This window comes from Salmo salar, chromosome ssa03, assembly GCF_905237065.1.
Source record: "Salmo salar chromosome ssa03, Ssal_v3.1, whole genome shotgun sequence".
Classification (NCBI taxonomy): domain Eukaryota; kingdom Metazoa; phylum Chordata; class Actinopteri; order Salmoniformes; family Salmonidae; genus Salmo; species Salmo salar.
The window spans coordinates 15251359-15267413 of NC_059444.1; the positions used below are offsets into that span (position 1 = coordinate 15251359).

A 16055-nucleotide genomic window follows, 5' to 3' on the forward strand; every position below is an offset into this window, starting at 1 on the left:
TATCCTCCCTCCTCATGAGGGATGAAAATGAGAAAAATATGTTTTCTATGAACCCTTTTCCAACTGACCAAGCCTTCTTTTATTCTTAATTTTTTTGGATGAAAAATGGTTGATAAATGGATATATGCCTTAATTAAAAAAAATATAGACTCTTAGCTTTCATTTGACACACAATTTGACATGATCCTATAAACTTCACAGGTTGGTGCTCATGGGTTCTTTTACATGGAAATGGCCATATGCTTCCCGTCCTGCAATGATTCGGTTTTCCGACTGGGTTCGTTTTTTCCCGTGCTGTTCATATTAGTTCCCACGCACTCTACTTTTCTGCGCCGTGCTGTGCTGGAAAATGGCTGTGTAGGGAGCTGAGAGTCATGTGCAGCAAAAGAAAGAAAGGGAGAAAGAAAGAAACCGGACTAGAAGTAATCAAAGGAGGTGGACGACTTTAAAGCATTGAGGGAAAGAACAGGTGAAAGATAAGGAAACTCGCTGTCTGCATTTCGACGTGTTAAAGTGCCGCTGCAGCGAGATATTTGGAAGAAGTATCTGCGTCTGCGGGTGAGTTTTTCCTAAGTTGGTGCACATTTCCAGTGCTATAGCCTCTGAACGGGAAAATGGTGGAAGATCTTCAACTAGGTGCCCTACGCACACAAGGCAGTACGAACTTTCACAGGTCTATAAACCTGTCGAGGACACTGCAACAAGTCGTTTTCTTTAAAGTAAGCTAAATGTTAAAATAATACCTAGTTAGTTGCATAATGTCTGCCACTTGCAGTACTAACGTGCGCCTCTCTATTGACATGTAAAAATCGACCAAGTCGAGCTAGCTAGCTACTGTAACCATCTTTTCCAGAGTTCCCATACGGCACGTCAATGTTGCACTATTTTGTGGGCTACATTTTTACTCAGTGTAGCAACATTGTGCTTAACACAGACAAAATAATGGCAAAGGTTGCGAATTTCTCGAACAAGTCATCTGCAAGTGTATGTGCGAGTTTTACTTGCTACATTGTTGCAACATGGGCAACTTAGCTGTAGTTGACAGCAACCCTATATTTTGGACCATTCTAATATTGTTATTACACATTTAGTGCGCTTTGTTGTTTAAACGTTACGCGTATTCTGCACATGTGCATTGGTTTAGGACACGGCCAAAATTATATTTCCAGATTTCTCTTGGATTGATTCCAAAACATGCAGGATCACCAATGTCTGTGGCAACAATGCCTGTTCACATGTCTGTTCAGTCGCTATTGCTGTGTAATAATTTATGTAAATTCAGTGTAAGTTTCTTGTTGTTGTATTAACTCGTTAGCTACTTTGTGCATTGTACTTAGGGTTAGGGTAATGTAGGGTTGCTTATGTAAAGGTTAGCAATGACTAACTATTACACTCTATAACTTTTTTTTCTCCAATTTAGAAATAAAAGAGAAGCAACTAGCCTACATATGAACACTTACGTTGAATAGACTTCTACTTAGGACATCCTCGAACGTCTGTATCTCTTTTTCAAAGCATAGGAACACCTTGAGTTGTGTTGAGAGGTGGTAGGGCATGCCAATATTTATTCAGTTTAACTTTTCATCATTAGCTTTTAACAATTTCGCTGAAAATGTATTGTTTTTTTGTTTGACATACTTTTTAAAGTGAAAAATCTGTGTCTCAGTGTCACTCCATTATCGTAGAATTGCTCATTTATATTTCTTTATTTCATAAAATATAAGGTATTTGTAAAAATGTTAAGTGGGCCTATGTGTAATTTCCTCTAGGCTATATCGTGGTTTTAACACAATGTGACAAATTTACAATATCTGTAGCAAGTGTTTTACAGAGATTTTGCTGTATCGACCTTAAGCTAGCCAGCTCCAGCTTCAGCCAAACAAAGCAACACATATTTGAGAAGTTCAGGACCACTTAAGGTGGAGTTATGTTTCACTACTTTACTTACTTACGACATAAAGGTATTGCAAAATTGTTCGAAAGTTGCAATGATTATATACCAAAATATCTTGGCTTGCAGATACTCTTAACAACCCTACAGCTTATTCCTGTTGATACACACTGTTAATTTGTATGAGGTTGTATGACTGGTGACCCCACAAAGAATACAAATGTCTATTTGAGTTTCTAGTTATATTAATCTTGATTTAAAATGAAGAAAATCTAAGTTTATTGGTTGCGTACACAGTTAAGCAGTTGTTATAGCGGGTGCAGCAAAATGCTTGTCACTAGCTCCTAACAGTGCAGCAAAATGCTTGTCACTAGCTCCTAACAGTGCAGCAAAATGCTTGTCACTAGCTCTAAACAGTGCAGCTAAATGCTTGTCACTAGCTGTAAACAGTGTGGCAAAATGCTTGTCACTAGCTCCTAACAGTGCAGCAAAATGCTTGTCACTAGCTCCTAACAGTGCAGCAAAATGCTTGTCACTAGCTCCTAACAGTGCGGCAAAATGCTTGTCACTAGCTCCTAACAATGCCTCTGATGCTGTAAAGGAACCTTCTGTTTTGAATTTAATACATTTGTCATCCAGATTTTGATAAATCAGTTATTTGTTAATTTTAATGGTCCATTCCTAGTAATTGTAAAATATATCTTACCTAATATTGCAGCACCAGACATTAATTGTATCTGTATAATCCATTTTTTCATAAATATATTTGTTTTATTATCATACTGCATACATTTCAGTGTCCTCCTCAAAAAACCGAGTCAGTCTTTGAGGATGCAAAGTGCAATGTAAAAAAGGTGGAGTTGTTTGGGTCAGGAGCTTGATCACTGCCTAGATACATTTTCTAATATTAGAACATTTCCTTGATTTGCCCAAGCTTCTCTGGTGACTCCGGAGCACATGGCCAAACAGCAGCCAATGGGAGGCCAGGCTTAGTTTCCCTCTCTCTAGCAACAGTGAGTTTCTTGCCTTTTATTCATTAATAATTTTTTTGTGGTCTCCCTCAGCCGCTTGGGCTCTCCTGATAAGTGTGCCGTTTCTTGACTGAATAAAAGTGAGGAAAAAAGGATGGCTCCAGTAACGACGAGCCTGCAAGCTGCTGCCTTGAAATGGAGGCTTTTTTTTCAATGTGCAGGACTGTAACAGAGATGATTCTCCTTTCAACTCGTATTAGTTGCAGCATTTATATTGCTGTGTGTGGGGGGGGGATGCTGAATTGGGACTACCAAAGAGTGCGGGACGATTGCAGCTTTCTTCTGTAAGGTTGTGAATATAAACAAACAAAAAATGGCAAAGTGGAATGGACTTTTTTGGTGGGTGAGGGCGGGGGGAGGGCGGAGAGAGGGGTGGGGGGGGGGTTGGTGGTGTGAGGATTGCGGGCTGTGGTTGGGTATGCCAGTGCCACGTGTCTACCCTGGCACCTCTTTTCTCGACACGGAGGATGTCGGACAGAGAGCCTTGGTGAGTCTGTGCAGTTCCTCTCTCCTCAGAAGTGGGGTGAGTAGTGTTGCCCAATGGTTCGGCCTGTAATCATGATAATTATTTAAGGTTTTATAGCGGTGATATTAGAACTCAGAGATGATCACGAGAATGTTTGCTTGCTTTTTGAATGGGGGGGTTGTCTGAGGTTCGAGTGCACGTACACCCAGATTTGAAGATGCGCCACTGAGAAGTGTACAGTTCGAATTTTGGCTTATTTAGATTTTAGCAGCAACTTATCATATCCAGTCAAAAACAAACCTAATGGACGAGCATGTCGTAAGCGACATCACAAAGAGTAGTGATTTGGATGTTTCGAGAGATGCTCCAAAAAACTCTGGGGGCTTCTAAGCTCTTATGTCCCGAGTCACAAGCCCAACCCCTCCATTACAGCTCTATCTCTGATTTTCTTTTGGTCATCACTTCACCCACAGAGGGGAAAAGGAGACTTCATCTCGCCTTACTTTGTGGGACCAAACACTAGTTTGAAAGCCTAATCTCTCTCTGAGGCGCAGTTGCCATTTTGATGGTTAACTTACTGGCTTTTTTATTTTGTCGCTTCACTCCTCTTGCTGAAGCTACAGTAAAAACAAAGGTAATGTCTTTGACCGTGCATACAGTAGTCTTCGTGTTTTCCAATTTTCCTACTGTGGCTCTGACTTAATCGACAAAATCGATTGAGAAGAGACAGTCCTATTAATGAAAAGTAACCTTTCAAAACTGTCAGATTATGATTTTGTCACTGAACTGGTCTTGAATAGTTTATTAGGCCTAGATGACATCTCAAAAACAATGATGTAATGGGTCTACATTGCCATTGAGGACTTTTTTGACTAACATTTATAAAGCAAGCTTGTATGAATGTGAATGATTTCATGGGAGAGATGTTTTTCTGCAATGAATCATGTTTGATTATAAGAGCAAGGAGCGTTTTGCATCGAAAGGACTTTCTTTCAATGTTGTTGCATTGAAGGGTTTTGGCATGATTAGGCTACTTTTGGAGAAGCCTGCCGAAATATTTCTGGAGCAACAGAACAGTCTTACGTCGGACATAATACCCCAATTTCCCTTCATAGGAAATGGTCTTAAATGAATCCGCATTCTTTCATTTGGATGCTTTAGAACTGTAAGGCTGGTCATATTTTTCTGTGTTTCAAACATTGCTATTGCGAGTATTTATCTGTATTATCCCATTCAGAGCATCAGGGAATGGTTGAGAACTGTAGTATAGTATATGTGACTTTTAATCAAAATAGAGATTTGAAAATGTGATGCAGTATGACTTGGGGAGTCTGTGGTACGTTATGACGCAGTAGCATCATCCCAACCAAGATTGCACAAAGGCATAGCACTGCCACAGTTCGCCATTTTCATGCTTTGTGGCCGTGACACAGGGATGCTTCGATTATTGTAGGCGACTAACTAGTTATATATATCACACACACACATACACACACAGTACCAGTCAAAAGTTTGGACACACCTACTCATTCAAGGGTTTTTCTTAATTTTTACTATTTTCTACATTGTAGAATAATAGTGAAGACATCAAAACTGAAATAACACATATGGAATCATGTAGTAACCACAGAAGTGTTAAACAAATCAAAATATATTTAGATTTTAGATTCTTCAAAGTAGCCACCCTTTTCATTGATGACAGCTTCATAAGAAATGCTTTTCCAACAGTCTTGAAGGAGTTCCCACATATTCTGAGCACTTGTTAGATGCTTTTCCTTCACTCTGCAGTCCAACCCATCCCAAAACATCTCAACTGTGTTGAGGTTGGGTGAATGTGGAGACCAGGTCATCTGATGCAGCACTCCATCACTCTCCTTCTTGGTCAAATAGCCCATTCACAGCCTGGAGGTGTGCTTTCGGTCATTGTCCTGTTGAAGAACAAATGATAGTCCCACTAAGCACAAACCAGGTGGAAGTACGAATCGCTGTGGTAGCATGCTGGTTAAGTGTGCCTTGAATTCTAAATAAATCACTGACAGTGTCACCAGCAAAGCACCATCACACCACCTCGTCTATGCTTCACGGGAACCACACATGCAGAGATTCATAAGACCAAAGGACAGATTTCCACTGGTCTAATGTCCATTGTTTGTAATTCTTGGCCCAAGCAAGTATTTTTTTCCTTCTTATTGGTGTCCTTTTAGTAGTGGTTTCTTTGCAGCAATTCGACCATGAAGGCCTGATTCACGCAGTCTCCTCTGAACAGTTGATGTTGAGATGTGTCTGTTACTTGAACACTGTGAAGCATTTATTTGGGCTGCGATCTGAGGTTCAGTTAACTCTAATGAACTCATCCGCTACAGCAGAGGTAACTCTGGGTCTTCTTTTCCTGTGGTGGTCCTCGTGAGAGCCAGTTTCTTCATAGAGCTTGATGGTTTTTGCGACTGCTCTTGAAGAAACTTTAAAAGTTCTTGACATTTTCCATATTGACTGACCTTCATGTCTTAAAGTAATGATGGACTGTTGTTTCTCTTTGCTTATTTGAGCTGTTCGTGCCATAATATGGACTTGGTCTTTTACCAAATAGGGCTATCCTCTGTATACCACCCCTACCTTGTCACAACAGAAATTAACTTTTAACAAGGCACACCAGTTAATTGAAATTCATTCCAGGTGACTACCTCATGAAGCTGAGAGAATGTCAAGAGTGTGCAAAGCTGTTATCAAGGCAAAGGGTGGCTACTTTGAAGAATGTCAAATATAAAATATATAAAACACTTTTTTTGGTTACTACATGATTCCATATGTGTTATTTCATAATTTGGATGTATTCACTATTATTCTACAATGTAGAAAATAGTAAAAATAAAGAAAAAACCCTTGAATGAGTAGGTGTGTCCAAACTTTTGACTGGTACTGTATATACACTACCGTGCAAAAGTTTGGGGTCACTTAGAAATGTCCTTGTTTTGAAAGAAAAACACTTTTTTTGGTCCATTAAAATAACATCAAATTGATCAGAAATACAGTGTAGACATTGTTAATGTTGTAAATGACTCTTGTAGCTGGAAACTGCAGATTTTTTTTATGGAATATCTACATGGGCATCCTGTGTTCCAATGGCACGTTGTGTTAGCTAATCCAAGTTTATAATTTTAAAAGGCTAATTGATCATTAGAAAACCCTTTTGCAATTATGTTAGCACAGCTGAAAACCTTTGTGCTGATTTAAAGAATCAATAAAACTGGCCTTCTTTATACTAGTTGAGTATCTGGAGCATCAGCATTTGTGGGTTCGATTCCAGGCTCAAAAGGGCCAGAAACAAAGAACTTTCTTCTGAAACTCGTCAGTCTATTCTTGTCCTGAGAAATGAAGGCTATTCCATGCGAGAAATTGCCAAGAAACTGAAGATCTCGTACAAAGCTGTGTACTACTCCCTTCACAGAACAGCGCAAACTGTCTCTAACCAGAATAGAAAGAGTAGGAGGCCCCGGTGCACATCTGAGCAAAAGAACAAGTACATTAATGTGCCTAGTTTGAGAAATGGATGCTTCACAAGTCCTCAACTGGCAGCTTCATTAAATAGTTCCAGCAAAACACCAATCTCAACGTCAACAGTGAAGAGGCGACTCTGTCATGCTGGCCACTTTTAATCAGCACAACAGTTTTCAGCTGTGCTAACATAATTGTATTTCTCAGAACAAGAATAGACTGACGAGTTTCAGAAGAAAGTTCTTTGTTTCTGGTCATTTTGAGCCTGTAATCGAACCCACAAATCCTGATGCTCCAGATACTCAACTAGTCTAAAGAAGGACAGTTTTATTTATTATATATTTTTTTTAATCAGCACAGTTTTTAGCTGTGCTAACATAATTGCAAAAGGGTTTTCTAATGCTCAATTAGCCTTTTCAAATGATAAACTTTGATTAGCTCACAACGTGCCATTGGAACATAGGAGTGATGGTTGCTGCTGATAATGGGCCTCTGTACACCTATGTAGATATTCCATAAATCTGCCATTTCCAGCTACAATAGTCATTTACAACATTAACAATGTCTACACTGTATTTCTGATCAATTTGATGTTATATTAACAAAAAATGGGATTTTCTTTGAAAAACAAGGACATTTCTAAGTGACCCCAGACTTTTGAACGGTAGTGTATATTCTAAATGATTATTTTTACATTGTCTATGTATTTTTCCCTTAAAACCACTTGTTTTTCCTCTGTGTTCTGTAGGTTGTCACCGTCCAGATCGTGAGGAGCCTGAAAGAACCAAGTACTATTATAGTGTCCTACTCTGCCCCCCATCCACCCCCACAGACAACACAGGTAGACTGAAGAGACCAACGTCTCGGTTAGTTAGGTTTAGAGCCGTTCCAGCTAGTTTTTGCCACTTGAAGGAGCATGTTGCCAACCCTGTCCCTCTGTTCCATCATTTGGTTAAACCGGGGTATCAAGCTGAGGAAAGTGCTCCACAGTGCCAACACCGGGCTGCTCTGAGGCAGCAGCACCCTACCTACCTTCCTCCATAGACTCGGCCATTTTAGCAATGCTTCTTAGCTTCGGTTGAAAGTTCTAAACGGCCACTACTCATCACCCTCTACTGCCTGTACATTTCTGGGTTGCCGTAGCATCGGGCCGACATTCGCATCCTCTCAGCGTCTTCGGCAGCTTTTCTCGGTTTCCCAAAATGGCGGTTGAGGGTTTCCAGTACCGTGCCCTCTACGTGTACACCAAGGACTTGGAGGAAGATGTTGATCTGCAACCCGGGGACATTCTGACCGTCAGCAAGGCCTCCCTGCTCTCCCTGAATTTCAAGGAGGGGGACGAGGAGCGTCCCGAGCTCCTAGGCTGGCTGCTGGGCTTCAACGAGCGCACCAAGCAGAGGGGGGACTTCCCAGGGACATACGTTCAGTTTGTGGGCCACGTGAGGATGTCACCGCCATCCAGTCAGCCTCGCTCCCAAAGAATCCTCCCAGCAGCCCCAGGGCCTGAGCTGTCACAGCAAGGTAAGACCTGAGTATATCCAACATTAGGAACACCTTCCTAATGTTGAGTTGTATCCCCCCCCCCCCCCGCCCCCAAAGGATTCCACAGGGATGCTGGCTAATGTTGACTCCAATGCTTCCCACAGTTGTGTCAAGTTGGCTGGATGTCCTTTGGGTGGTGGACCATTCTTGATACAAAAGGGAAACAGTCGAGTGTGAGAAACCCAAGAGCGTTGCAGTTCTTGACACAAACCGGTGTGCCTGGCACCTACTACCATACCCTGTTCAAAGGCACTTACATATTTAGTTTTGCCCGTTTACCCTCTGAATGGCACACATACACAATCCATGTCTCAATCCTTCTTTAACCTGTCTCCTCCACTTCATCTACACCGATTTGAAGTGGATTTAATAAGTGACATCATTAAGGGATCATAATGTAGCTTTCACCTGGTCAGTCGGTCATGGAAAGAGCAGGTGTTCTTAATGTTTAGTATACTCAGTGTATTTCACTAGATATTTATATTCTGTTGATTGATTGTCTCTGCAGAGATAAGTCACCAGCATTATAGTTTGTTTTACTACTTCCTTTAAAAAAAATACAATTTGAGATGTTTATTAATACTCTAATGAAGTTGCCCTTCAACGTTGAGGAGAGTTGTGCATTCCTCTCAAAATAGTGATGACATTGTAAAAAATGTTATGAAAAACCAACTCCAGCGGTGTTGTTTGAAGAGAACATAAATCCTTGAATGCGAAGTCCATATTTGCTAGAAAGGTTTAGTATATTGACTACTAATAATGTGTCTTAATTGAGCTGCTCTTGGCTTATTGTTTTGTCCAAGGCTTTCACGGTTTGCTCCGACCGCAGACTGACCCTTGTAATCTTCCGTAAAGACTAAAGAGCTGTCATAAACCTCTCTCATTCCAAACGCAACTAAGCAATTTCTAATTTGAACCTAATCCAGTTACTGACCAGACTCTTGGTCAGGTTTTCTTTAATGTCTCCTATATTATTGCCTTGACCCTCCATTCAACTCTCCTGCAAAGGATTGGGGTGAGTTGCATTCAATCGTGTTGTACAAGGTTGTGTCCAAGAGTTCATTAGTGAGTGCTACACATTAGATGTGCTGCAATCTTTTTACATACCTATTACACATGTATTGCTAAACTCCCTGTACACATATGAGAGGTTATTAAGGAACTTAGCAACTGAACTTGTGAGAGGTAAATTGTGGATTTGCTTTACTGCATTTCTAACGGGTTACCCCTGAGTAGAGAAATGTTCCAGTTTATTTATTATGAATAAGTCAGATTGTGAGGAAACACTATCACATTGTTTCACCAAGCGATAACCTGTCCAATCTTTTAATCTCTGAACTACTATATAACTGCATAAATATATGGATGATTAATTCATGAAGTATTTTTACTGTGGCGCTCTCCAACTCAAATATACCCTTGGCTTTTGCCTTCTTCTGTACTCCTAGTTCTCTCTCTCGCTCTTCCTCGCTCTCACTCCCTCGCATTTAGCCCTAAGATCTCATTTATGGCTTTCTTCTTTTGGAAGGCCAGTGGTTCATTGGGCCAAAATGGATAAAAAATGATTTATCTAGTTACTTATGTGATTTGTATTGGGTTGAAAATGCACATTCCTCCTCTGTCTAAGGTAATGTTCCCCAACGCTCCATTCTGCCCTTTAGTGACAGGTAAGCTAAACTTTGAATTACCTCTAGTTCATCACTTATACAGTGGCTCGTTGTAATTCATGTTGACTCATTTGGTAAGCACTCCAGTGCAGGCCTATTAAGCCCAAGCACAGGCCTGCTCCAAACTCATTAGAGCTAACTGGAATTCTGCAAGTCTTGATTATGCTACCTGGATAGGAACATGATGAATATTTTACCTGGAAGAACCAGTGGTAGAGTTTAATGGTAAGCTGAAGTGAACGTATAGGCCTAGGCCAGACTAGGGGGGGGCTCCTCAGAGTTGATGTTTGGCTAGAGAAACCAGTTGGGCAGCAGAGGTCTCTCTGATTTGGATAGAGCAGGGGAGACGTGCCAAATGCTTTGCCAAGAGAGACAGTGGAGAGGGGAGGGAGGGAGCAGGGAGTTGATTTGGCCCAGCACCAATAGTGCATTGTAGATTAGGAATGGGTAGGCCCAGATTTTTACAGATATCATCTTTCTATCTCCCTCAAGAAATTGAGGCCCTAGTTGTTGTTGTGTGAGTGTAGCCTACTATTTGTATTTTTTTTTTTACAGATTTAGCATTTGGCCTTAATATTTGGTTGAATTGATATGAATTGCATGTTAAAACGGCAAACCTAACTTTATCCAATGGGCTGATTTGTTCATGCATTTGAACATGGCTTTGTCTTGATTTTGTATAAGTATTCTAGAATGCTTAGTGGAGGCATAATGTAATGAGTACACTAGTTTCTTTCTTACATGTTCACAGGGAAACTTAACTTAGAATAAAATGGCTTATTGGAAGAATCCCATAAGTACATGTTTTCGCTCAGATTCGCTCTAAACTTTGGTCCTGCCAGTTTGAAAAGAGACAAGTAGGTATAATCTTTTCAGATAGCTTTTACAGATGCTTCCATTCCCATCAATCTGTGTTATTTGCCAGAGAAACCCAGGAATTTGGGGGAATTACACCAGATTTTAAATCAAAATCAGGCTAAAGTCCCAACAGTTCTCCTTTGACATTAAAACGAAGCATTGCTCGTGAGGAGGGAGGCTTTTTTTCTCCTTCCTCTCCCTGGCCTCACTTTTACTGCCTGCTGAAGTGAACCATGGCTTGGCATTTTTGCAAACTCCTCCGCCTCCTCCTCATCCCCCTGGTTCACATACTCTTCTGATACTGTCTCCAGGCAGCTATAAACTATCCACCCGCCCCAGTTCTCAGAACGGAGAGGCCTTTTCTCTCTGCTCCCTGCCCCTTACCAGGAACCAGTTTTCAAAGAATCCAATGAAGGAAGGGGAGTGAGGCCTTCCCAGTCTCAGGCAGCAGATATGTAGGAACCAGCTGGAACTGCGCTTGCTTTTAGGACAATATATTTGTTTTGTTGGGGCCATACGTTTCTTTGTGACTGGAGAACTGTGGGCAGCCACTTGTGGATTCGTTTCTGCTCGGGCTCGTTTTTACATGCCCCAGTAAAAAGCATAGATTTTGGGGGTAAAATAAAACAAATCGAAACAGAGTGGTCAAGCAAACCAATGCAATGTAAATACTGAGCTTTATAACTTCGTAGTGGCCTGGCCCCCTCAGACTGGGCCGCATCAATGTAATCTGGGTCTGAAGCACATTTTGACTCAAGGAGTGATATGGTACTTAATACACGGCCTGTCTACATTGCTGGGATGCACTGTTCAGAACTACAGATGTACTGTAGCCCATGCAATATGAGCAGCACTACTGCATAACATCACAGAGCTGTTGACGCATCATTAGCAGAATCTCCTGCCTTGTTCTACATTGCATAATGTATTGTGCAGATAACAGATGCATTCTTTGATGGCTGGAATGAGGAATAGGATACATTTTTAGGTGCATAATTCTGCCGTGACTTTTAAAAGACAATCCATATGTTTTATACACGTGGCACATTATTTTATCAACTAAGAAAAGTTTTATAAGGAGGATCCAGAGAAAATAATGTTCGATAAACACATGTAGATTTCTCTATTGGAATTGGTGTGAAGTTACTTTGAGTTGAGTCTGAGGTTTCGGGTGCAAAAATAGGTGGAACTTATTTTACAGTGCAGGTGATGAGAAGACTGAATCCAGAGGTTGTACGTACAAAATATACAAGTGAGGAAAAATAGCTGTCAGAAATGTGTAACTTGAATGGTGATTTGGTTGCACAATTCACATTACAATGGCCAATGCTAAACTTGTTAATAACTTAATTAGCATAGAAATGCACGTTTTCGATAAACAATGAGACACCCCTTAACGGAGACCAAATACAAAGAAGTGCACAGCCTGTGCCTATAAAGTCCGAATTAATTGAAGATAAATCAAGAAATCTGTCATGAATATAAAGGTTTTTGCATCAGTCTAGTCACGCAATTTAACATCTAGCTAAGATGTTTGGTGCAGTACTTCTCAAGTGTAACAATGTGCATGTAAACTAGTAGTGCACTGCAGACAGAAGGGCCTAGCACCCCCCCCATTATTGTTGACCAATCACCAACAAAGGGGTGTAGACTTCGGCTACCAAACTTCGAATTGCATCAACAACACAAAAATGGTGTCCCAAAAAATGTAACTGCCAAAGACCCAAACAAACAGAAGTCAAAATTTTGTCATGATATATGCAGTTTGGCGACAGAACAGTTTGGCGACAGAACAAAATAAATACAAACTCTAAACTTTTCTAAATAATTGACATGATTACCAGACTCTCACATTTGTGTCTTACATATTACATTGCACAATGTTTTGAAGGCATTAGCGAATTCATAGCCATAGGTTAGCAAGAAATGTTTGAACCAAATAATCAGTCCTTTTGTGTGGTAGCACAGCCGAAGCAGATTGGAGAAGGCCTTGCTATTTGAAGCTAAAATATTTGCACTGCATCTCCAGTAGCTTATCAACTTGCTAACTACCTGGTACTCGGCACTCTATTGTCCCTCTAATCATGCTGTCATCAATGTAAATGTAATCAGAAATGTAATCAAACACTTCATGAGTTCCTATGAGCTCATGTTGCGCAACATTTCTATAGGCTATGCAATTGTGTGAGAAAACAGAGTGATGGCCTCTATTAAAAAGAGGAGGTCCCATCAGCCTTCTATAGGCTCGGCCAACTATATTTATTTCTCAACTTTCCGAACATTAAGCACATTGCTTATCTTTACAACAGGAGTATAGCCTACCTGGTTGACATGAAAATGAATAATGGGAAAAGTGTCCTTCATTCGCTATTTAAGTGCATAGATGACATATTTTTTACGATCGGTCTAGATATATTATTTAGTATATGTAAATACGCAATTAAATCAAGGATAGTGTGATGGGTGACAATATTAACTTAGCAAGAAACAGCGCATGCTTTTTTTTTGGCAACATTTTCAAATCATAGTCGCACACGTCATTTAGGCTAGCCCGTAGGCCTATATATTTTGATAAGGTTTGTATCACAACTAAAGTGGCCAAATAACTTTCTTAAAATGAAGAACATTAAATTGCTTTAAAACGGGTGTAGAGCCTAACTGGCATACATATGCAGCACGTGAGGTTCAAGTTTGTGGAAGATAATTTTCACCATATAAGTGCACCTTTTTATAATAAAAACATTACATGCATAATCACATTTGTGGACACTTTTGAGAAGGGTGTTTTCCTGCTAATGGAACATTTGCACTTATAGCCTACTGCCGTTTGCATTGCAGCACTTTTAATGTGAAGAAATAGCCTAATAGTTTATCAACATTTTAAGCTAAATGTTCTCATCTGTTGCGTCAGGCTCATTGATTAAAACAGGTTTTTGGTTGTGTTAATTTGGGATCTATTGCATTCAACAACTGTCCCAGACTATGTTTGGAATATGTATATCTCGCACAGAATAGAATAGGTTAACATTTGTACTGTGGGGGATAGTAGATTTACAGGCTAGTGCTTTTGCTGTTTGCTAGTCCTACTCATCTTGTTGGATGACGAAAAGTAAATGTGGACAGTTCTTCCAATATTTTCAATATGCGCCTCGGAATTGGAAAAGGACTTGCTCAGTTGCGTCCCCGATGTGTCTGTCTTCACTTGTAGCCTGTGAGAAAGACCTTATCACATGACAGAGAGCCATGTGAGTGAGAGCTTCTTCGGCACGCAGCCGGTAGATTGTTTATAATTATTATATTCAATTCAAATCAAATTTGATTGGTCACACACATAGTAGTATCTAACAATTCACAACAATACACATCTAAAATAATGGAATTAAGAAATATATAAATATTAGGACGAGCAATGTCAGAGTAGCATTGACTAAAATACAGTAGAATAGAATACGGTATATACAGTTGAAGTCGGAAGTTTACATACTGTCACGCCCTGACCTTAGATCCTTTTTATTCTCTATTTTGGTTAGGTCAGGGTGTGACTAGGGTGGGTACTCTAGTTTTTGTATTTTTATGTTGGCCTGATATGGTTCCCAATCAGAGGCAGCTGTCTATCGTTGTCTCTGATTGGGGATCATATATAGGCAGCCTTTTCCCACCTGTTGTTTGTGGGATCTTGTTTTTGGTTCTGTGCTGTGTAGCCCTTCTGAACGTTACGTTTTGTTTGTATTTGTTTTTGTTTTGTTTTCGGTGTTCATTTAATAAAGAAAGATGTACGCCTACCACGCTGCACCTTGGTCTAATCCTTCCAACAACGAACGTAACACATACACCTTAGCCAAATATATTTAAACTCAGTTTTCCACAATTCCTGACATTTAATCCTAGTAAAAATTCCCTGTCTTAGGCCAGTTAGGATCACCACTTTATTTTAAGAATGTGAAATGTCAGTATAATAGTAGTGAGAATTATTTATTTCAGCTTTAATTTCTTTCATCACATTCCCAGTGGGTCAGAAGTTTACATACACTCAATTAGTATTTGGTAGCATTGCCTTTAAATTGTTTAACTTGGATCAAACATTTTGGGTAGCCTTCCACAAGCGTCCCACAATAAGTTGGATGAATTTTGGCCCATTCCTCCTGACAGAGCTGGTGTAACTGAGTCAGGTTAGTAGGCCTCCTTAATCGCACATGCTTTTTCAGTTCTGCCCATATATTATCTATAGGATTGAGGTCAGGGCTTTGTGATGTCCACTCCAATACCTTGACTTTGTTGTCCTTAAGCCATTTTGCTACAACTTTGGAAGTATGCTTGGGGTCATTGTCCATTTGGAAGACCCATTTGCGACCAAGCTTTAACTTCCTGACTGATGTCTTACATTTTTTACATTTTAGTAATTTAGCAGACGCTCTTATCCAGAGCGACTTACAGTAGTGAATGCATATATTTCATACATTTAATTTAATTTCAGGCACTTTATTTATTTTTGTACTGGCCCCCCGTGGGAATTGAACCCACAACCCTGGCGTTGCACACACCATGCTGGCGTTGCAAACACCATGCTCTACCAACTGAGCCACAGGGAAGCTGTGATAAGGGCTTGATGTTGCTTCAATATATCCACATAATTGTCTTACCTCATGATGCCATCTATTGTGTGAAGTGCACCAGTCCCTCCTGCAGCAAAGCACCCCCACAACATGATGCTGCCACCCCCGTGCTTCACGGTTGGGATGGTGTTCTTCGGCTTGCAAGCGTCCCCTTTTTCCTCCAAACATAACGATGGTCATTATGGCCAAACAGTTATATATTTTTGTTTCATCAGACCAGAGGACATTTCTCCAAAAAGTACGATCTTTGTCCCCATGTGCAGTTGCAAACCATAGTCTGGCTTTTTTATGCCGGTTTTGGAGCAGTGGCTTCTTCCTTGCTGAGTGGCCTTTCAGGTTATGCCGATATAGGACTCCACTTACTGTGGATATAGATACTTTTGTACCTGTTTCCTCCAGCATCTTCACAAGGTCCTTTGCTGTTGTTCTGGGATTGATTTGCACTTTTCGCACCAAAGTGCGTTCATCTCTAGGAGACAGAACACGTCTCCTTCC

General features: G+C 40.4%; 1 protein-coding gene across 7 annotated transcripts in view; it reads left to right on the forward strand.

The window, feature by feature from the left end:
* Positions 1-269: 269 nt before the first annotated feature.
* The window catches only part of LOC106599005 (phosphatidylinositol 3-kinase regulatory subunit beta), a 40947-nt gene continuing 25161 nt past the window's right edge, over positions 270-16055 (forward strand). Inside the window, exons 1-3 of one of the 7 annotated variants that reach the window (XM_045714539.1) lie at positions 305-558; positions 2826-2904; positions 7629-8401. In XM_045714539.1, the coding sequence (XP_045570495.1) occupies positions 8083-8401 (319 nt within the window). In that variant the 5' untranslated portion in view covers positions 305-558; positions 2826-2904; positions 7629-8082. Of the gene's footprint in view, positions 720-2825; positions 2905-3305; positions 3446-3822; positions 4023-7628; positions 8402-16055 lie in introns of those variants that run through there. The other 6 variants (XM_014190048.2, XM_045714538.1, XM_045714541.1 and 3 more) reach the window with 6 other exon arrangements.